This window comes from Protopterus annectens, chromosome 2.part1 (genome assembly GCF_019279795.1).
Source record: "Protopterus annectens isolate FY-2018-M chromosome 2.part1, PAN1.0, whole genome shotgun sequence".
In the NCBI taxonomy this organism is placed as follows: Eukaryota; Metazoa; Chordata; order Ceratodontiformes; family Protopteridae; genus Protopterus; species Protopterus annectens.
Window position 1 is genome coordinate 693,560,348 of NC_056729.1, and position 23,019 is coordinate 693,583,366.

General features: G+C 43.9%; 1 protein-coding gene across 1 annotated transcript in view; it reads left to right on the forward strand.

Moving 5' to 3' along the window:
- LOC122794902 overlaps window positions 1–23,019 on the forward strand; it is a 2,498,277-nt gene that overhangs the window by 112,771 nt on the left and 2,362,487 nt on the right. The window contains exon 2 of the mRNA XM_044063498.1: window positions 21,947–22,047. Coding sequence (XP_043919433.1) covers window positions 21,947–22,047 — 101 coding nt within the window. The remainder of the gene's footprint in view (window positions 1–21,946; window positions 22,048–23,019) is intronic.

The window sequence follows — 23,019 nt, forward strand, 5'->3', positions numbered from 1 at the left end:
GCCAGGAAAGGAAAATACTCTGGCAGACGAACTAAGCAGAAACCTCATGGATCCCCACCAGTGGCACCTGGATCCATAAGTCTTCAGCATAACAAAGAAATGGGGACGCCCGGACATAGATCTATTTGCCTCCCCTCAAAACAATCAACTAAAAAGATTCTGCACAAGGACTTATCACAGACAAGCTTGGAAAGTGGACGCCTTATCTTTCAACTGGACAAACCTATCAGTATATGCCTTTCCTCCACTGCCTTTCCTCCCCAAGGTACTCCTATAGGTCAGGCAGGAGAAACCAAAAATGATTCTGATTGCCCCAGACTGGCCACGCCAGTACTGGTATTCAATCTTAAGGAACTTGTCCCAATGCCCAGCCTGGACCTTACCTCAAATACCTCATCTACTGTCCCAGCAAAACAATCAGATTCTGCACAGCCAACTCAGGACCCTAAACCTGGCAGCATGGCTGATAATATAGCCATATAAACCACACCTCTCAGTAAAGCTGTGATGGATGTCATTTTAGAAGCCAGAAGGCCTAGTACTAGAAAATCCTATGCTGGGAAATGGAAGAGATTTTGCACTTGGAACCAAGCTCAAGGAATTGATACAGCTGTCCCAAATATTCCTCAGATTTTGCAATACTTAACTGAGATGCTGGACAAAGGCCTATCTTTTTCATCAATTAAAATCCATGCCTCTGCCATTTTGGCTCATTACAATACAGAGCCACCACTCTTTTCTCATCCTTTATTAAAGCAGTACCTCAGAGGAGCCAAAAACTTAAGGCCTCCAAGGAAAACGCCGATACCTGCATGGGACCTCAATTATGTCTTGGAAAAACTCACCTTACCCCCTTTTGAGCCAGCTGCTACTGTGGATATAAAGTTCTTATCTTGGAAAACAGCTTTGCTCCTAGCAATAACTTCTGCAAGACGAGTTTCAGAGCTACAGGCTCTCATGGCTGTGGAACCCTTTATCGTTTTTTATCCAGACAGGGTCTCTGTGAGAACAAACCCTACATTTATGCCTAAGGTGGTATCCAGTTTAGCCCTTAACCAAACAATTCATTTGCAAACTTTTTATCCAAATCCACAGAACAAGGGGGAGAAAATTCTGCATTCTTTGGACGTACACAGGCAACTTAGATTTTACTTGGACAAAACTAAAGTTTTCAGAAAGACAGATCAATTACTAGAGGCATATGCCACAGCATCACAAGGAAAGGCTGTCTCCAAGCAGACTATTTCAAAGTAGATAGGTCACTGCATTAGTTTCTGCTACTCACAGCATGGCAAATCAGTGCCTAAGGGCATTAGGCCACATTCAGCCAGAGCTGCAGCCACTTCTGCAGCCTTTCTCAGGGGAGTACCAACCAAAGACATTTTAGAGGCTGCCCGGAGTTCTGTCTTCAAGCAGATTATTTCAAAGTAGATAGGTCACTGCATTCGTTTCTGCTACTCACAGCATGGCAAATCAGTGCCTAAGGGCATTAGGCCACATTCAACCAGAGCTGCAGCCACTTCTGCAGCCTTTCTCAGGGGAGTACCAACCAAAGACATTTTAGAGGCTGCCCGGAGTTCGGTGCATACCTTTACAAAACATTACAATCTGCCTCTTTACTCTAAATCCAGGGCAGGCTTTGCCACTGCAGTTCTGCAGGGCCTCGTAGCCACTCCTAATGCTGTCTAGCTCCAGCCACCCAACCATAGCTTTGGGACTCAACCCAAATGTAATGACTGCAACAGTGAAACATGACGAACATAGTACAGTTGTGTACACTTACCATAAATGTAGATGTTCGAGTGTATTCACTGTTGCAGTCCAGGTTACCCACCCGCCATCCCCCTTATTTTTGCTGGAACTTATCTTTACTTCTCTAATCTATACAACCTAGGTGGTGTATTTGCTTATAGAGGAAGGTAAAGCTTATTTTGGTGCATGTATGTTTTATTTACATAATTTTTAGCCTACTCTTTTGGGGGCACCTGACATCTGGGGCAAGAAAAACTGAATAAAATGGCGTCTGCTGCATCTTTTATACCCCTGACGACCTGACATCAGGGAAGAGGCGACAGCAACCGATGCAGGACCCAAGACTTTGGAATTCAGGCCGACTGAGGGCAACCTGCCAGCAGGATAACCCAAATGTAATGGCTGCAACAGTGAATGCACTCGAACATCTTCATTTATGGTAAGTGTACACAACTGTACTTTCTGCACTTTTTGGCCCTGTAAGTTGCTGCTGGAGTCCAAACTACCCTCTTCTACAAAGCCTGCTGATGTCCTTGACCATAAGACTACCAGCTGTCATTGGAAAGGGGGGGTTAGGTCTGATAGTTTTAATGAGAGTGATCTGTGTACAGATCTCACCAAGGAGGACCACACAGTGGTGGGCTGCAGAGATCACACATATTGGGATATACATGAAGGACTACGTCGCCTCCCCTTGTGGGGATGTCACTCAACTGGTCCAGGGCATTGTAGTTAAGGACATGGAGTAACTTTTGGGCAAGTTAGCTTCAGCATGACTAACCAACACAGCTGGTGGTTACTTAATGTCACCCCAAACCATGGTGTACTAATATATCTTGATAGACACATGTACATGCAGATAAGCACAATTGGGTGTCTGGATTCATGGAGCTGCTCCTGTACCTGACAATGGCTTGATTGCATTCCCTTATAGCAGTGAATAGCACCTGCAGTATCTCCAGGAATGTATGGTGTTTCACTAAATCTGGATGTGTATCTATCCTTAATGAATATATATACACCACCTGCATTACCTTTCACCCTGTCAGTTTGAGGTCTGAACATGTGGAAGTACATGTAGTCTGGTATGGCTGTGGTACTATCCACAGCCATGAAACAGGTGTCTTTGCACAAATGTCTGCATATTCCAGGGTGGGGACACCTTCCACAGAGTAGTGTTTAGTGTTGCCATTCCCAGCATGTAGCAGCAGAATTGTGATGTTGTATGAAGAGGGTGTTCACATTGGACAGTTTACACTCTAGCTGGTGCCTGTAAGATGCGCTGTGGGAGTGTCAGCAGCCTTGACCATTACTCAAAATCCCAGGGGTAAGAGATGAAGACCATCTCTGGCAAAGCATTGAAGTCCTGTTGAGCAAGTCATCCCAGGCAGACGTAATGGATCCCCTTACAATGACATTATACACTAAGGCAATTATTGAAGTCCCTCATGTTTTGTGTGTATTGAGCCATCATCCTAGGTGAGGGTGAAATGCAGCTGAAAGCTATGGGCATATCCACTAGAGACAGTGTGTGTAAGCTCAGTCATGTGTCTGCATACAGTCCAATGACATATGTCCTTAGTCATACACACCTGCAAGAAATATGATGTCATCATTGTGTCACCTGATATTCCTTGAGTTGCGGCAATGTGTGGTATGGTGTATCATGTCAACCCACACACAGCTAACTGTAACATTTCCCATATGTAACCTGGTGGCGCGGTCATCAGTGTGTCTCAAGATGTGCTCACGTATGAATAATATGTCTGCATTTGTGATGTGCCTCGTGTGTGACTGGTGAGACCAGTGGTGCATGCACTATTATGTAGACTGTACTCTCCAGAGGAAGGTTTTCTGAGGTGTCTGTTGTTTGGGAATGTGTCTGGTAAGGAGCTGCACACATGCACGTGTGTGTGTTGTGGGTGTGGATGGTGCATGAGGTGAGCTGTGCATGTTGGCAAAATGCTTACTGCCATATGTACCGATTGTACTAACTGCTGTGTGAGAAACCATGCAATCAGGGTTTGAAGTGCAGTCGCATGTGTCACACATTGTGTTTGTGTGGCGTAGGAGTAGAGGCATGGGAATGCTTTCCACATGTCATCAGCTGTCATAGATAGTGCCATTAGCAATACAGTCATGCTTATGTGTACATTGTTGGGCAGTGTCATGACAGATGGTGAAATAACGTCACCTGTATGTAGGTCCCCAAAGGTAACACAGCATTTGACAGTGTGCCATACATTGCTTTGCCAGCCATGTGGACCTTGGATTGACCATAACCCTGTCATTAAGCATGGTTGCAGTACCATCCCTACAAATGTGACACTCTGCAAGTCCTGCAAAGTTAGAGTCATGCTGTCACACCCTTGGGGTTGACAACCTGAAACGCAGTATTTGTAGACACACCTTGCAGTGAAGATGTGGATGGCCATGCATGCACAAAGTACTTGTTCAACTTTGCTGACATTATGTCGCCCTTGCAAGCATTTGGTGCCTGTCAAGCAACCACACAGCAAACTGGTTGTTGCATGGAGTAGTGTCCAACTTCAGAATACCTGTGTAAAGCATCCCACCTTACCTTCACAGGGTATACATATGATGCTTCCCTCCATTGTTTGTCTGTGCTCCATACAGACACCTTGGATGACTCTTTACTTGGAACATGATGGAAGTAACTGCAATACCTAGTTATTTATTGCATTTGTTTATCGGGAAAGTCTACTGGGCCTAAAAGAGCCCATTTTCGGTGGAGGCCCAGGGAGAAAAGCTCTGACAAGAACATAGATGCAGAAAAGAAATTAAACATTAATTGGTACAGAAGTAGAAACTGTTACACATAGTGGTTACAGTAATATATACAAAATATATACATAAATTAGGAATTTAGTTGGCCTGATTACAGTAACATATACCGAATATATACATAAAAGCAGGAATTTAGTTGGTTAGCAGATGAATTCAGAGTGGTAAAAATGGAGATAAATTAATCAGCATTATTGTATCAGTATCAACAAGTAATGAAAGAAAAACAAATAAATATGGAGTAAGTATCATCAGTCACAAGTAGTAAAAAGCATAGGAATTTAGTTGTAATATAAGGAGAAGGAAGAGGTTAGGTTATAGAGCAGGTACATAGCCAGGAAGAGTTGAGATGATTTTTCAGTATTTGAAGGTGGTGGTGCTGCCCATGTTTCGTATAGGAGGAGAAAGCAAGTTCCATAGTTTGGCGACGGTGAAGGAATAGAGCAGTTGACCAGCCGGTAAGGTGGGCTTTTCTACTTTTAGAAGTAGATGATTTTCAGATCTTAGTTGCCTGCTGGGTTGGTATTTGGCAAGTAGAGTTGAGAGAGCAGGACAGTCTGTGGGTCTGTAGATGATTTTGTGTGCTGTAGTTAGCTGGATGAATGAGAGATGGTGGAGGAGTTCCAACCAGCCTTATTGTTTCACTGAGTTACAGTGGTGGAATGAGAATTTGCACAGAGGACAACTAGCATGCAGTGCCAAGCAGTGTCCCCAGATCTCTCATCATCATCATCATCAGCAGCAGCAGCCCCCTTTTTCCCATTTTTCTACATGAGGTTGGGGTATCGTGTTAACTGTCGCCAACTCTCTCGATTCAGTGCCACACTTCTGCCTTCTTCACACTCATGCCTGACTGTCGCAGATCTTCTTTCACACAGTCCATCCACCTCTTTGCTGGATGTCCTCCCTTCCTCTTACTTTCTTACTGTCTGTCCCAGATCTTCCTCACCAGATTGTCTTCTGCTTGTCTAGACATGTGCCCAAACCACCGTAATCTGTTCTCTTTGATCTTTTCTGCAATTGGAGCTATTTTGGCTTCTGCTCTTATGTCCTCATTTCTTCGTCTGTCCTGCAGTGTGCATCCTATCACCTTTCTCAGGAACTTCACTTCCATCACCTCTAGCTTCTTCAGCTGTTCTGCCTTTACTGCCCAGGTTTCTGTACCATACAGTAGTACTGGTTGCACCACTGTCTTGTACACCTTACTTTTCAGCTTCTTTGGCACTATTCTGTCATAGACTACACATGAGACTGTATGCCAGTTTGCTGCAGCTCCTCTGATTCTAGTTGTGACCTCTTCATTAAGACTTCCCTTCTCCTCATCTACTTACTTAGATACTTGAAGCTGTTTACCTGTTCCACTATCTTCCCTTCTATCTCTTTTCTCAGCTTCTTCTTATTTCCCCAATTTGCTGCCATTGCCACCATCTTATCTGTGCTTAGTTTCATCCCATGTGCCTCAGATTTTCATTCCATTCTCCTATCCTTTGTTGAAGTTCTAGCTCAGAGTCTGCCTGTACTGCCACATTGTCTGCATACAGCAGCTTTGTTCATCCATCCCCTCCAACCTGTTTGCTAATGTAGTCCATTACCAGTATGAACAGCAGTGGGCTCAGAGCTGAACCCTGATGTACAACCACTGGAAACCCCTCTGTGAGGTCAAACACTGTCCGTACTTGAGTCATTGGGTGCTTGTACATAGCCTGCACTAATTCTACCAAAGTTTCTGGGACTTCAACCACCACAGTACTGCCCAGATTAGCTTTCTTGGGACCTTGTCATATGCTTTCTCCAAGTCTAGGAATGCCCATTTGGACTCTCTCCTCAGCTCTAACTTCTTTTCAAGCATCTGTCTCAATGCAAACATCAGATCAGTTGTGCTGCATCCTGATCTGAATCCAAACTGCTCATCTCCCATCTTACATGCTACTACTCTGCATATCTGTTTATCAATCACCCACTCCAGAACTTTCATGCAGCGTGATAGGAGTTTGATGCCTCTGTACTGCCCACAGTTGTGGATGCCCCCTTTGTTCTTGTACACTGGCATGAGTATGCTTATTCTCCAGTCATCTGGGATATGCCTTTCTCTCCACACTGCTATTAGTACCCTCAGGAGCCATTTTTCCCGTATCTCACCCAGCATCTTTATCATATTTGCTATGACTTCATCTGAGCCTGCTGCTTTTCCTGACTTCGTCTTCCTTAGTGCTTTTCTTGCTTCTTCTAGGGTGGGCTCCTCTTCTTATCTCATTGTAGGCTGTTTCTGGGGCAGTACAGCTTCTGTGGGGTTTTCTTCATTCAGAAGCTGCTGAAAATGCTCCTTCCATCTGCCTTTGATGTCCTCTGGGCTGGTGAGCAGGTTGTTGCTGGCATCCCTTATGAAGGGTGTCTGACTGTCTTCTTTATCTTTCTGTCTTTGCCTTGCAACCTGATAAAGTTTCTTTGATGTCCTTCAAGGATGCATCTGCAGTCATAACATATGGGTTGTCCTGCCTCAGGCAGCCCTTCGGTCGGCCGGATTCCAAAGTCTGGGTCTGGCCTCGGCTGATGTCGCACTTTCCCCGACGTCAGAGCGTCTGGGGTATAAAAGCATCAGCCGACGCCATTTTCCTCAGTCTTTCTTGCCACGCGGTGACCGAAGCAGAAGCAGTTCGCAAGTGCCGGTCGGTCAGATCCTGTGATTCAGCTACCGAAGACTTCGAAAAAGCTAAGTACCCCGTTGGGGACTCTTTCTTGCCTCAGCCGATGTCAGATAAAGTAAATAATTGTTTAACTTGTGGGAAACAAATACCTCATAAGGATTTCCACTCTTACTGCCTCCCTTGCTTAGGCCCAGACCACGACATCTCGGCCTGTTCAGCCTGTGCTTCCTTCAACCGACAAACTCTTAGACGTCGGTCGGAGTTTGCAGAGGAATTCTTTGGGGCTAATTTTGCATATAAGATGCCGTCGGAGACTCCGACATTGCATTTGGTGAAAAAACGGAAGGAAAAGGACCGACACTCGCGGCCCGCGGTTTCGGCTGAAACCACGGTTAGGCCTACCGCGAGTGTCTCGGTTGCGGCCGAAACTGAGTCCTCGGTACTTCCTTTAACCGAATCCACTCAACCGACCACCGCGGCCCTGGAGGCTCCGGCTGAGTCGGCTACTGAGCTACCTACTGAAACCAGTGTCCAGGAAATGTCCGACACCATTCCTTTGGACAAGTCTGCTCCTGCACGTGGTGCAGCCAGACCCCCTGCATCCATGTCCATTAAGGCTTTTTCCAGGGCTAAAGCTGCTAAACTTGCTAAAGCTTTGCCTACCAAAACTACCTCTCAGAGACCTTCTTCTAGTTCTCAGATCCTCAGCCTTGCAGAGGATCTTATCTCTTTAATTAGAGGTTCTCAGCCTCACCCGGACAGGGGCTCTCAACCACCACCAGACAAAAGCACAGGACTGAGCCCTCTGACCAACACTCTTCAGATGAGTCTACGGATGGATCTGTGTTGTCAGATCACCAGGAGGAGGCTTATTCGCCTCTGAGGATTCTGATGCTGAAGAATCTATCCCTTGACCTCCCTCCTGAAGAGTTTTCCTTTGGTGAGACACTACACTCTATGAGAGAGCATTTTCAATGGCAGGGTCAGGAATTTTCTGATTCTAGAAAGAGATTAAGGACCTTTTTACATTTACCTCAGCATAGGCCCTTAGCTATACCTCCTGTTTTGAATGTTATTGATGATGTGTACAATGATGTTAGTACAGCCCTGATTCTCTCCCTCCGGCTCCTGCCAAACCTGATAGATACTACAGGGTCCCAGTTCTCATCTACATCTGTACAAGGCCCATTCTGCAGACCCAGATACTATTTCTCAGGGCCCAAAAGGGGTTGCAGCTGCCACTGCCAAAAATCCTCTACCTTCTGAAAGGGAGTCTAGAGCTTTAGAGATGGGGAAAGAAGGTATATACTTCTGCAACTCTTTCCTTGAGGGCATTAAATTGTCAATTTCATATGATACAGTACCAAGAGTATTTGTTAGATGAATTGCATAAGAAGCATTCCTCTTCTGAACCCCTTGACCGTAAATCCCTTCAGGATCTGGTACATAACTCACAGCAGGTTAGTAATCATTTTTTGCAGTGTGGTTATGATGCACTGGAAGCTTCATGTAGGTCAGCTATGACTGGGGCAGTTATTCGTATGCATGCCTGGTTGAAGGAACAATCTTTACCAGACCATGTTAAAGCTAAACTCCTGGATGCTCCAATGGAAAAACAAAAAATATTTGGTTCCTCGGCTCAGGAGGTCTTAAAGAAGTTTGAAGAAAAGGCAAAATCTGTGCAAACAGTTAAGGACTTTCTGCAAGTACAACCACCGAGATTAAGCAGAAACTGGCCTACTAAGAATTGGTCCTTTCCAGACTTGGACAGATCCCAGAGGGGCAGGAACAGGCGTCCCAGAGGTAGAGGGCAAGCTAGAGGCTCCTACAGAGGCCGTCAGTGGCAGCCTACCAACCAGAGAGGTAGTGCAGGAACAGCAACAACAACTACTACACCTGGACAGACTCAATGACTTTCCTTTGATTCTGCCGACCAGGGCTCAATTGGAAGCACCACTGAGCGGAAAGCTTTCTTTATTCTCAAAAAACTGGCATTACATTACAAGGGACGCATGGACACTGCAAATAATAGACAAAGGATACAGGTTCCACTTCCACACTTTGCCAAGAAGAAACGGAATGCCAAACCTGCCACCAAATCAAAGAGCAGAGGCTTTAAAGCAGATCAACAACTTAATTCAAATGAAAGCCATAGAAAAGGTACCTCTTTCAGAACAAGGTCAAGGATTTTACTCCAGATTATTCCTTGTTCCAAGAAAAGAAAATCAATGGAGGCCTATTCTCGACCTGTCCACACTGAATACTTTCCTCATTGTGCCAAAATTCAAGATGCTGACCCTACAGCAACTTCTTCCCATGCTGGGCAAGGAGTCTTGGCTGGTGACTCTAGATCTCAAGGAGGCATACCTGCAAGTCCCTATTCGGCAAAGTTGCAGAAGACACCTCCGATTTCTTGCAGGATCAGAGCATTATCAATTCTCAGCATTGCCCTTTGGCTTATCTACTGTGTCCAGAGTATTCACGAAATGCCTGGCATCAGTAATTGCACACTGCAGACTTCAGGGGATTCAAATCTACCCATATCTGGACGACTGCCTTATACAAGCAGACAACAAGAAAAATATGATAAAGGACTTGGACTATGCCATCCACCTATTACAGACCTTGGGATACACAGTCAACATCCAAAAATCAAGACTTGTTCCATCCCAAAGGATAACTTTTTTGGGTGTAGATCTAGATACAACCACCCAAATGGCCTTTCTCACAGAAGAAAAACAAAAACAACTTCCGGATTACTTCATGAATCTGACAAGACAAACTCGGCTAACTGCAAGGAAAATCCTGCAGGCCCTGGGTTACATGGCATCCTGCATAATTCTGATTCCACAAGCCAGGCTGCATATGAGAAAATTACAATGGTACCTAAGGAGTGTATGGTCTCAGCACAGTCACAGTTTGGAAACTTTGATACCAATCATTCCTTGCCTTCAAAAGGAATTCCTGTGGTGGGCTCAAGCCTGCCAGTCCAACAGAGGGTTGCCCTTCAACAAACCAAAACAAAACAAACCATCACCACGGACGCTTCAGACCGAGGATGGGAGCACACATGGAGGGCAAATGTATCCAAGGCCTATGGTCTCAAGGACAGCTACATGCACATAAACCAAAAGGAAATGCTGGCAGTGATGCATAATCGAGGCCTTCAAACCTTTCCTCCACCAAGGCCACCTGTTAATAAGGACAGACAACACCACAGTCATGTGGTACATAAACAAGCAAGGAGGCACATTCCTACCCTCTATGCAGGCTGGCCATGAATCTATGGGAACTATGCTTGAAACTCAATATCTAACTACAGGCCCAGTTCGTGCCAGGGAAAGAAAATGCACTGGCAGACAGCTTAAGCAGAACTACCATGGATGCACACGAATGGATGCTGCACCCAGACATCTTTCTACTCATAACACAAGCATGGGGAAAGCCGGAGATAGATCTGTTCGCCTCGCCCCACAATCATCAACTGAAAACATTCTGCTCAAGGACATACCACCCACAAGCTTGGAGGGTGGACTCTCTCTCTTTCAGCTGGAAAGCTATAAAGGTCTATGCCTTCCCACCTCTCCCATTAATGTCCAAGGTTTTACTGAAGATCAGGGCAGAACAGCCAAGAGTGATTCTGATAGCTCCAGACTGGCCAAGACAGCACTGGTACCCACTATTGAGGAGCATGTCACAGGCAGAACCGTGGCCTCTCCCCCTATGGCCACTTCTTCTGACGCAGAACAATTTCAAGATCCTGCATCCCAACTTGAAAACATTGCAGCTAACTGCCTGGAAAATTCCATAAACCCCCCTCAAAATAACTTATCACAGAGAGTAAAGGACATTATTATGGAAGCTCGCCGACCTTCCACAAGGAAGACATACTCAGCAAAATGGAAAAGATTTCTCATTTGGAACACAACAAAAGGCTTAGGTGTGACAGTGGCAAGCATGACACATATTTTGGAATACTTAGCAGAATTGTTCCACAATGGCCTGTCCTATTCTTCCATTAAGATTCATGCCTCAGCAATTTCAGCAGAATACAATGCTGATCCGCCTATCTTCTCGCATCCTCTCCTCAGGCAATTTCTGAGAGGAATCAAAAACATCAATCCTCCAAGGAAACCCCCATTACCTACTTGGGATCTCAACTTTGTGCTGGAGAAACTAACACTTCCTCCCTTTGAACCAGCAGCATCGGCGGATCTACAGTTTCTGTCTTGGAAAACTGCATTCCTTCTGGCCATAACTTCAGCAAGAAGAGTATCTGAGTTACAAGCTTTAATGGCAGTACAGCCATTTCTTATCTTCCATCAGGACAGAGTTTCATTGAGAACCAACCCTACTTTTATGCCAAAGGTGGTATCTAGAGTATCCTTGAACCAAGCTATTCACTTGCCTACATTTTTCCCAAATCCACAAAATAAAGGGGAAAAACTTCTACACACTCTGGATATACACAGACAACTACGCTACTACTTGGACAGAACTAAAAGTTACAGAAAGACTGACCAACTCCTTGTAGCATATGCTGCTGGGGTACAAGGAAAAGCAATTTCCAAACAGACAATTTCAAAGTGGATAGGAAATTGCATTCGATTTTGTTACTCCTTTCATGGAAAGATGGTTCCTGCAAACATTAGGCCTCACTCCACGAGGGCCACAGCCATCACTACAGCCTTCCTAAGAGGGGTGGCTACCAAGGACATTTTAGAAGCTGCTACATGGAGCTCCGTGCATACATTTGCCAAACATTACAATTTACCTTTATACTCCAGATCCAGAGCAGGTTTTGCTACAGCAGTCCTGCAGGGTATCTTAACTACACCATCCTTTTCTTAGTACCTCCTCCCCCAGATTGGCTATGGTATTCTACCCATATGTTATGACTGCAGATGCATCCTTGAAGGACATAGTACAGTTTTGTACCTACCATAAATGTAGATGTCCGATAGGTATGCATCTGCAGTCAGGTTTACCCTCCCTCCTTCCCCTCTGTGGTATTTCTAGGGTGCTTACCCCTCCATTAGCTAGCTGGGGGATCTATTATGGTGTATTTGTTTGTATATATATGTATATATTTTGGAAAATGTTTTGGAATTTATTGCATTCCTCCAAATTTGGCCTTCCTAGAGGGCACCTGGCATCTGGGGCAAGAAACACTGAGGAAAATGGCGTCGGCTGATGCTTTTATACCCCAGATGCTCTGACGTCGGGGAAAGTGTGACATCAGCCAAGGCCAGACCCAGACTTTGGAATCCGGCCGACCGAAGGGCTGCCTGAGGCAGGACAACCCATATGTTATGACTGCAGATGCATACCTATCGGACATCTACATTTATGGTAGGTACAAAACTGTACTTTCCCCTTAATGAGTCACTTTCCAGAGGTTTGTACAGCGTCTCCGATGCCGTATTCTTTGCTATTGCAACTTCTTTCTTAGCTTCTTTGTTAGCCAACCAGTAGTCCTTCCTAGCCTGGTCAGTCTTTTCTGTCTACCAGTCATCTGATATGTAAAGCCATGAAAGGAGTTAGCATGGATACTATCAGTAACAATGTCGTACACCTACTGACACTGGACCAAACACAGATGTTCATCGTGTTACACTGCTGCAGTCATCACACTTGGGTTATCCTGCCGTCAGGCGGTCCCGCAGGACTGCAGCAATGTGAACACTCGAACATCTACATTTATGGTAGGTACAAAACTGTACTTTTGTTTTGCTGAAGGGCAGATCATGCTTATCTACCCTAACTTGTGGACCTCATTGAATTTTACAGTATGCAATGGATGACAGGAGTATGACTCACTCCACCTACCATGGCCTGACAAGATGTTTGACAATATTAAGCTAGCAGGCCTTGCTGGAAATTGCATAGGTTATTTACAGAGTGATATGTCAGCTGGTGGATAGCCATGTGTCTTATAGTCATAATCTGGAAAGATAACATTGGGTAGACCTATGTTACAATGACACCAGTCAACAGTGGACTTCCCTCAGACATCATTAATGAGGTACACCTCACAGCCATTTTCTTCTCTGCAGTCACGGCCACTGTCAGTGACCCCTGACTGATTACATTAGCAGGTGATTGCATATTAGGAGCTGTCACTGAATCCCACATGGAACCAACTGTTATCCAGGATGGCCTGAGACACACATTCAGTTGTCAGAGCCACTGACAAATAGTAAATGCCAAGGAGTGCACAGTACTATCTATTTGTAAGTCATCCACCCCTGGAAAATATAGTAGAGTCCGCACAATGTACACAGTTGAACCAGTACCCATGGACTTATGGACACAGAAAGTAATATAGCCTTTGACTTTCACTGATCGGTAAGATGTGTGGATCTATTCAGTTTTGTACAACCTATACAGAAAGGTATGGCATGTAAATCCCAGACTGTCATTGTCATACTGTATTTGGCACTCATCACATTTATCATTGAGTGCAGTGGTACCTTTGCTATGTCACCACACAGGCATATCTTGCAACTGTAGCAGCCACACAGGTTCCATGATAAACAAATACGCATTGCAGATAACATGTCTGATTCAGTCCATATCAAAAGTGTACATGTGTAGTCCATCTCCTACATGCTGTGGAGCGGTGTGTATGGCTGCCATACAGGGAGGGGTGAGATCCCAATGTGTACCTCCTGCTGATCCAAGACAGAACTAACACATGTATTACCTATTCTACACACCTACACCATCACTGTGGCATAGATAGTACATGCTGGAGAGACTGGTATGTAACACAGACACTAAACCCTATATGTAACAGGCTTCCCATGCATGTGAAGCACACGTTTGCTGTAACGCACATCATGTGCAAGTGACACAGTCAGATGCAGAACAATACAATCATAACTGGTATAGGACAAATCTCTTTACTGGACACAGGGAATTTGTAGATGGGTCATCTCCATCACCACAGCTTGTAGATGTGTTAGGTCCAGAAACCCAGGTGACACTTATCAACAGTATTAGACCATGTCATAGATGACGGATGCATGAATAGGCTGTGTGACACCATTGTCCTTGTTACCCTGTTGTACACATATGACCCTATGGAGCAATGCACCTATACCACTGTACCTTGCTGGAGACATGTGTCTTCTGTGCTGACGTTTCATCCTGTGCTGTGACATCTATGGGTTTATTGCCACTGCGTATCCATAGGTGACCCGTACAGACTTCTACAACTGAACCATAAACAGGTCCGTAACATGCCTTTTATTTTGTAAGTATACAGCCATTACAACATCATACAACATAAGTTACACAAAATTATGTGGCTTACTCATTACAAATGTCAGCATACAGTATCTGTCAGTGGCCAGTACTAGTGGCATGGTAAAGCAACACTGCATTGCACAATTACATATTAATTTATATATTCACCCTGTGCATCCGACACATAGCTTCATTTCCCTGCATCAATGACGAGAATGACAGGGATGTGGCACAGGTATCATCACTTGCACAGGGTGTTGTGTGGGGGTAGAGGAGGCCTAAGCTAACCCAATAGGTTGAAAGCATGTGTGTGGGTCAGGAAGGGGAGCAAGCAAGATGGACCATGGAAATGTGATGTGTGTGTCTGTAGGTGAATTTGACAGTGGTGTGTGTGTGTGTGTGTGTGTGTGTGTGTGTGTGTGTGTGTGTGTGTGTGTGTGTGTGTGTGTGTGCATGAACACAGTCAAGCTCAGTGCTAGCCCTACATGTGTGCATTTTGCACAGCTGTGAACCGTGCATGGTAGAGCTGACAGTTCACTGTCTTCACCCCTAAACATGGGAACTGGCTCCTCCATGGCCAAGGTCAGAAGTGGTGCTAGTACCTGACAGTGACTGCTGTCTGCTGGGACCATGTCCTCCACAGGAACGCATGGACCATGAGCCCATGGCCTGCCACATCTTGGTGTGGACAGCACATCCCTCTGGAGTGCTGGATGTACTGCCACTACAGGAGCATGAGCGAGCACAGCCACATGGACTCTCAATAGATGTAGTTGCTGACCTATGTCCATGGGTCTGATGCTTGACTCCAACCAGATGTTCTATCACAGACGATGTGCATTCCAAGATGGATATTCTGTGATCTGTCTCAGACCACCTTCTTTCCACTGCATCAGTGAACCAATCCAGGGTATCACCAATGCGGTGGAGACAGTCAAGGATGTCAGACTGTGCTGCATCCATAACCCTGAGCAATCGCCTGGAGTTCCTTTTGGAATGTGTCTGTGCCTCGATGATGGCCTAAAACCTACACCGAATGACCCATGATGAGACACCTGTGACGGGTGATGGAAGGACAGCAGGCCCCCCTACGAGCACCCCTCTCAACTGCCTGTGTGGAATCTCACCAGCTCTCTGGCTAGGGCCAGTGTCTATACTCACTGAAGCCATAGTTGCCACATTTTCCTGTTCAGTGTCCCCACCCTCTGACTGTCCAATATCTGTGGCCTCCGGGGATTGGTTATGTTTAGGCATACTGACTGTGTGCGGTGATAATGAGGGCAGAAGAGGAACATAAACCTCTGGGACAGATTCAGCCCCTGAAACCCTCACTTGTCCCTCACTTTTGCCACCATCAGCATCAGAGTTGGAAGAGACACTGACATCAGGTTGTGTAGTGGACAAAGACCAACCCCCTGGTCATCTGTGTTAAGAAAGGGAAAAGTAGTACATTAATACTTGCACTATTACACTCTGCAGTACTATGTTGCAGTATATGTAAAGCTGTATGCACTGTTGTCACTGTTATGGACCTGTTTAACCCCCAACCTCATATAGTAGCACATGAGGACATTACTTTTCCCACAAACTGTAGTTACTTGTAAATTAAAGCTCTTTATGCTGCAATCTCATCAGCAGAAATGAAGTACACTGTTTGATATTTGTGAAGACCCTGCGCATTTGACATGTATGGCAATCTGTAATATCCTGACAATACTGTCACATCTATCAATGTTGTCATACGCACAAGGCATAGGTATGACTCTCAAGTGTGTACAGTCAGAAAATATCTGTGCATTTGGCAATCATGCCAACAGTACAGTAGTCCAGCCATCAGGCCTGGGATGACCTTTTAGGAAAAACATTGCAGTAAATCTGCATCTGTAACAAAACAGTGTCGTGCTTACCAGGAGCAGAACCACAGCCTTGTCCGATTCCTGAGGGACTTGTGGAAAGTTGAGGGAGAGGTAATGTAAACATCACTGCATGTTGCACTATAACAGGGTAATACATCCATATATCTCACATTTACTGTAGTTACTTTGTTAATTGATATGTTGGTCACAGTCTGAGCATGAGATTCAAACTGCAGTTAACCCCCCCAAAAAACAAACACCTGACACCCATGTAAATGTATCTACAGCCTGACACACTAAATGGTACAGTATTCCAATGCTGATCAAACGAAGCCTACCTGGATGCTCCTCTACCATGGAAACTGTAGCACCCACATCCACGATATACAGTGTGATGGATGTCTGGGAGCTGTTGTGTTCCTAGGTTTGCCAGGAATTCCTCTGTGGCTGATAGTGGTTGTTCTGCTGCAGGCCCTCAACTGGTGGCACCACGATTCCTGGCCACATCTGCTGCTCTTCTGCATGCAGCATTAATCATATTCATGGCCTGGTATTGAACCTGCTCAGATGTCCTGTTCTGTTGACCTATGACATTCACATCACGGACAAGGTCAGCCTACAGTGCTGCCCACTGTTCCCTGTTGTGCCTCCCCCTGCACAGTAGGAGTTTTTGGTGTTGATGGAGGCCTTCCAGGATATCATTCTCAGCATCCATAAAAGGGGCTTGTCACCTGGCATACATGTTTCCTGAAAGACAGCAAAATGGGAACCTATGTCAGGATCACATATATGGAAGTACACTATGTAGAGATACAGCAAAAACAGAATGGCTGGAATTATCCACTGCTTGATCACACCTGTCATATTCCACAGTGTACAAACATACTAACCGTGTGGATACAATTCAGATACTAGCAATAGTCAGCTATTCCCGTGTGTGCCATGACAGATGGTGCAGTATGATCACACACCCAACACAGGAGTCCATTGTAGTATGTCCCCTAAGGGCACCTCCCCCCTCGATAATATGTCAAAACAACAATGCCAAGCGAATAGCAGTGTGGTATTACAATCACTATACAGGGACATTCCCATAAGACCAGTGTGCCACATTGACAAAAAACATTCCACCCTTGATGTACTGTACATCCTCTATATGAGTAACAAATCTGGAAATCAAGGACATGTCAGTATTACAGTTCTAAGAAAGGCTTAATGCTGTAATCATCATTCCCCCTATGTATATTCACACATATGCATAATTTTGTAAACAGAAAGGTTCCATACCTACTCCTCTGTTGATATGTGCAGATGTATAAAGTGTTTGGCAATGTGGTTACTGTCTGAAGAAAGTCTCATACAGACTGGTTCCCCTAGCCAGCTGTTTGCCTTTTTAACATGGTTCTCATTACCAGCCAATCTGTGGTTCTGAACTACTAATTGCAGCCAACACAGTTGATTTGCAGTCTAATCAGCCAATACCATGCAACCACTGAACAAAATATAAGGCCTTTACGTAGATCAGAAGCCCTTTCTGATATTATGTGCTTGAAATTCCTGGGGTGAAGATATTATGTCATTGCAGAGGGTATGCTTGTAGCAGCTACTTTTAAATACAGACTTGTGTGCTGTAGGCTGTAGCTGATGCTGCAGGCAGTAGGCATAGGCAGAGAGTGTGAACACTTTGGAAGACAGGAAGCAGTAAGAGTAACTGTGGGAGCCAAGTTCGCCTTGTTGTAGAGGCAGGGCCAGAGTGAGGATACCTATTCCACTGCAAATTAAGGCTTGTGTTTAAGGTAAGTATGTTAAGCATTGGTGTCACTAACAGAGTACTAGGCAACATGTTTGTTGTTTCCTTGAGCAACATAAGGGGTAATATACCATCATGTCGATTACTTGGTCAACTGTCAGGCCATGTGTTACATTATGGTAGTCATGTGGAGCATGTGTGCTTGCAGTCCTTGTTACTAGCAGGACCTCCATATGTGTGTGTTAGTTGTGCAGCTGTGTTAATCTGTAATATCATTATGAAGTGACTGTGTGGTACACCTCTATTAGTGGGCCTCATTTGCTTTACCTAAGTTAAAATCTTCTGTGAATGCATATTAATGCATGATGTGACACTTTATGCACTTATAGGGGGCTATAGGGATATGTCAGTTGTGTTCCTATCTGCAGGGCTATGACTTCCATCAGTGATATGTAGACATTTCATTTGAAATGCATTGTGTGGATAAAGAGCGCATGACTCAGTCATTCATTGATGGCTTCACAATAATGTAATTTAAATGCTACACACCACTGGATTTGAACCCAGGACTGTGTGTGTGGCAAAAGTTACTGTTTGCACAGCATTTAACAGGCTGAGCTACTGAGACATTGTAACAGCATATGTATTTGTGACGGTATAAGTGCACACATACAGTCTGTGACATGCCTCCATTATATCCATTGTTATGTGCTTAGCTTTATAGGGATGTATTTCTCCACCAAAGTCCCATTAGAACATGTATTTTGCCATTAATGCTGTAGCAGGTATATTGTACATGTTGCCATTAAAAACGCCCATTTACCTGTTCTAAGAGACCTCAGTTACATCCATTAGTGTTTGTCTGGATTTCTAGTGGTGTACTCTTCTACCAGACTGGAAATCACACTCCCAGGTTTTCCATTACTTTTTCAGCAAGTTTGTGCAAAACGGCTCAATGCGCAGCTGTGCTTACACATGCTTAATTATGTTAACTTGCAATTACTATATTTTGCTTAAGCCACCTGTTTTTAATTAACAGCTGTGTGGTGTGGCAGGTTAATGCAGTGGTCTGCAGGTGCAGTGGTCTCAGGTTTGAAATAGGGGATAGGTGTTATTTTGTACCTGTTTTATTATCATTTAAAACACATGTATCAATATAGCTCCATTTAGCTGAGCTTAGCGATGCTGTGCGATGTGATGTGTCATCAGTGAGATCAGTAGCACTGGTAAGATCCCTGGCCAACCAATCCCAGGCTTCACCTTTATATTCTGAGCTGAGGTAATTGCCCTGCAGCAGCCAGGGTTCGTACGTTTGGACCAGGAGTCCAACAAACACTCTGGACTCCTGCCCACCCCCACCTCTGCACTTGAAAGTGTGTTCCCTTACAAACTCCACCAGGCATACTGACAGGTTAATAAGTCTCCAATGAATGCTGCAGAATTCCTGTCTAGTGCCCTTAATATAGGCTGTTTTCCCGCCCTTACATGTCATACTGCAGCATTCAAAAACATGCCGTGTTGCTTAGCATTGTGCAAACTCACTCAACCGTGTTTTAACAAAGCTTAGCAACACGCAAGCAGAAGTGGCTGTTAAACATGTTTAAGCAGTGCTTAGCACTGCGCAGCTTTTTCAAATGTAACAAATATGTTTTTACATTGGGTCAGCTGACACATTTCCATAGCAATAATTGTATAAAAAGCTATGACTGCTTGGGGACTCGAACACGGGACCTACAACACTCTAGGCCATGACTCTACCTATTCAGTTACGTGGGTAGTATAAAAACTAGTATACCTTCACATGTACTACTAAGCTACCTGGTAACATTGCTAAGTACTGTGCCACACTGTGCAAATGGCCATTCATAATATTAAAACACAATAGACAACAACACATCATTGATTACATCCGGTTTTTATTTTAAGATGTGGGCAAATGTCACCTGTGCATATGTAAGTGCAGCTTGGCATTGCTTCGCTGCACGCCGAGCAAACATGCATTAAAAGGGAAAAAAAAAACATTACAAGCACACACATTTCTAGACTACCAGGGTACATTAGAGGTATGTACATTATCGTGTACATAACTTCTGTCCAGGACTTCCCTAGACAATCCACATCCACAGGACACTATACTGCTGCCTACACGGATTTAATATCCATGTTACTGTGATCTGCCTCGGCAGCACACCATGGTTAATATGCATGGCATGCTGCCGATGGGGAACCATGGCCATGTACACTGGTATAATCCATGTAGGCTCTACACGGAGCCTACATGGATTTTATTGAATCCTGGGGTTCATGTCTGTTAGCTTTTTTAAAGCTTTTAAGTGTAGTTTATTTATTCATGTGTTAATGTCTTTGTTTTAGCCAGCATTATTGGTTGACTGACAGCACTGGTATCAGATTTATTAATGATACAACTAGAATTACCTTTTAAGATTAACTAGCCTTTCATGTGTTAACTTTATCTCTAAGTAACTTTTACCATTTTTTTGCTTTTATTCCAGATATCAAGCAAAGGTGGAGATTCTGTTTTGATCTTCAGTTATAACTGAATATTCCTTTAGTATCACTAAGTGAGAAAATCACTTTTAGGCTTTATTCTTCCAGCTACAAGGACCTTTACAAGGCATTGCAAACGGGATTCCTTTCTAGATCCAGGACTGGTCCGTCCTCCTCTCTGTTGTATAGGCTTTGGTAATCAGCCCATATAGCCTAAGGGCTACTGTAACAGTGAGACTAATAATGAACATAGTACAGTTGTGCAAGTCACACTTACCCCATATATGTTTGAATTCCTAGCTGCTGCAGAAGCCACAACCACCCTTCACCCCCCACCCACCGTTATTGTACATACTTATTGTTGGAAAACATTTTTGGTGGTTATTTCTGTTTTTTTATAGTTCACCATGAGTACACCACTACTTAAGTTTTAGGCAAAAATTTCTTGAAGATTTTCCACTCTACTGATTTTGTCTCGTTAGGACTGACCAGTCAGGTGTCAGAGTGGGAGTGTGGAAGGAAGCCAGAGATTTTGGAATCTGGACAGTTGTATCTTGGGTAGGATACAACCCATATAATGAAAGGCTGCTGCTGCAGCTGTGAGGAATTGGAACATCTACTGTTATGGGTAAATGCAATTTACACAACTGTATGGTACCTTTCACAGGTAACATTAGAGCACATGCTACTAGGATAGCAGCAATAGCGGCATATTTCAAAAATGTTTCTTCACAAGGTAATTTAGAAGCACCCATGTGATTTGCCGTCCACATCGTCACCAGACATGGCCATCTGGATCCATATTTTAAAGGAAGGATGAATGAACACTGGCACATTTGTGCTGCAGGAGATTAGAGAGAGGATGAAGTAGAGCAACACAGGCTTTAAAAGAGTGCCTCGCACAGCTACCGTGCTGCTTCCTTAAAATGCAGGCATGGGTAAGTGTAAGCCTTCATAAGAAATGATGAGCTACTGATTGAAACTTCTGAGCAGAATGAAGACAAGTTGGGGGGGGGTGTTAAAACATTGCTGTTAAAATTTACTTCTCAAAGATCTAAGGCTTTAGTAAGTGGGATTGCATTTAGTTATATTTTCTAAATTGTTTAAAAAAACATGTTATTGGTTGATGGCTGGCAGTCACAGGTGTTTAACTGATTTTATTTTAGTCTCATTAAACCTCATTCCAGTCTTTCCAGACTTTTTCAATGTTGCTGTTTCTTTCTGTTTTTCTCACAATGTTGATTTGACTTTTTATTATGCTATTAATGACACTGTTAACTAAGTGATGAAAATGTTCTCAGAAATGTATAGCTGTGAACTTGTACAAATGAACAGGTTGTCATTTTATTAAGAGGATGCTATGTTGTTTCATGTTTTAGTTCCCCAGCTGGTATATGGTGGCAAGCTGGACTTCCTAGTATTTGACTACCTTTCAGAGATCACAATGTCCCTGTTAACTGCAGCAAAGGCCAAATCTCCAGTAAGTAATCAAAAATACAACTTAAGTAAAGACTCTGTATGTTTCAACAGAGATAGCAGTGTTGTAAGGATTTATAGCTTAATGCAGGATTTTAACTCATTTTTTTACTTCAGCATTTCATTTGGCCATCCTATTTATTTGGCTTTGCATGTGATATATTATTAAATAATTTCTCCTGCATATCCCTATGTTACAAGTCACTGAAATAACATCTGGATTAAATCTTACCCCCCACCCCACCCAAAACATATGGCACCTGTGCCCAGATGGACTTTCCCAGTAAACAGACGTCAGCAAGTAAGAAAAAATATGTACAAAAAGTGATCAGAAATTATCAGGTCGATCTTCTTCAAACCAATGTGACTAAAGTCCTCAGGACTTGTGCAGATCAACATTTGAAACTTTCTCAGTCTCTGTTGTCTCACTGTGTTATGTGAATTGACTGTTTCTCCAGATTTGTATTGTTGTACGATGAGCTGCACCAGCCTCAGGTGCTAGTTTTGGTATTTTATGAGGGAAATCTTAACAAATGGAAAATGTTCCACTGTATACAATGTAATTTGTCAATCTGTTATTGTTTCCTGCAGTCTAAGGTCAGATACAACTTTTTTCCTACTGTTTTATATCCTTGGCTTTTTCATCAGGCCTTTTCACTTTGATTTGCCTATTTGTTTTGAACTGTATGGTTGCTGCAAGTGCAAATAAAAAGAAAAGAAAAAAAAAACTTTCACTATCTCCAGGTCTATCTATTCACATATGCTATTTTTTGTTAGTTTATTTAGATGTTTGTGATTCCTTTCATACATTGCCCACCTTATCATGAAGGGATTCACATCTAGATCAAGAGAGGTCATTGTGCCCCTGTACTCTTCTCTTATCAGGCCCATGATTGAGTACAATGCCCCATTTGGGATGTATCTTACCCGACACCTGCAGCAGTTGGAAAGACCCCAAAAGTTCCTCACCAAGAGG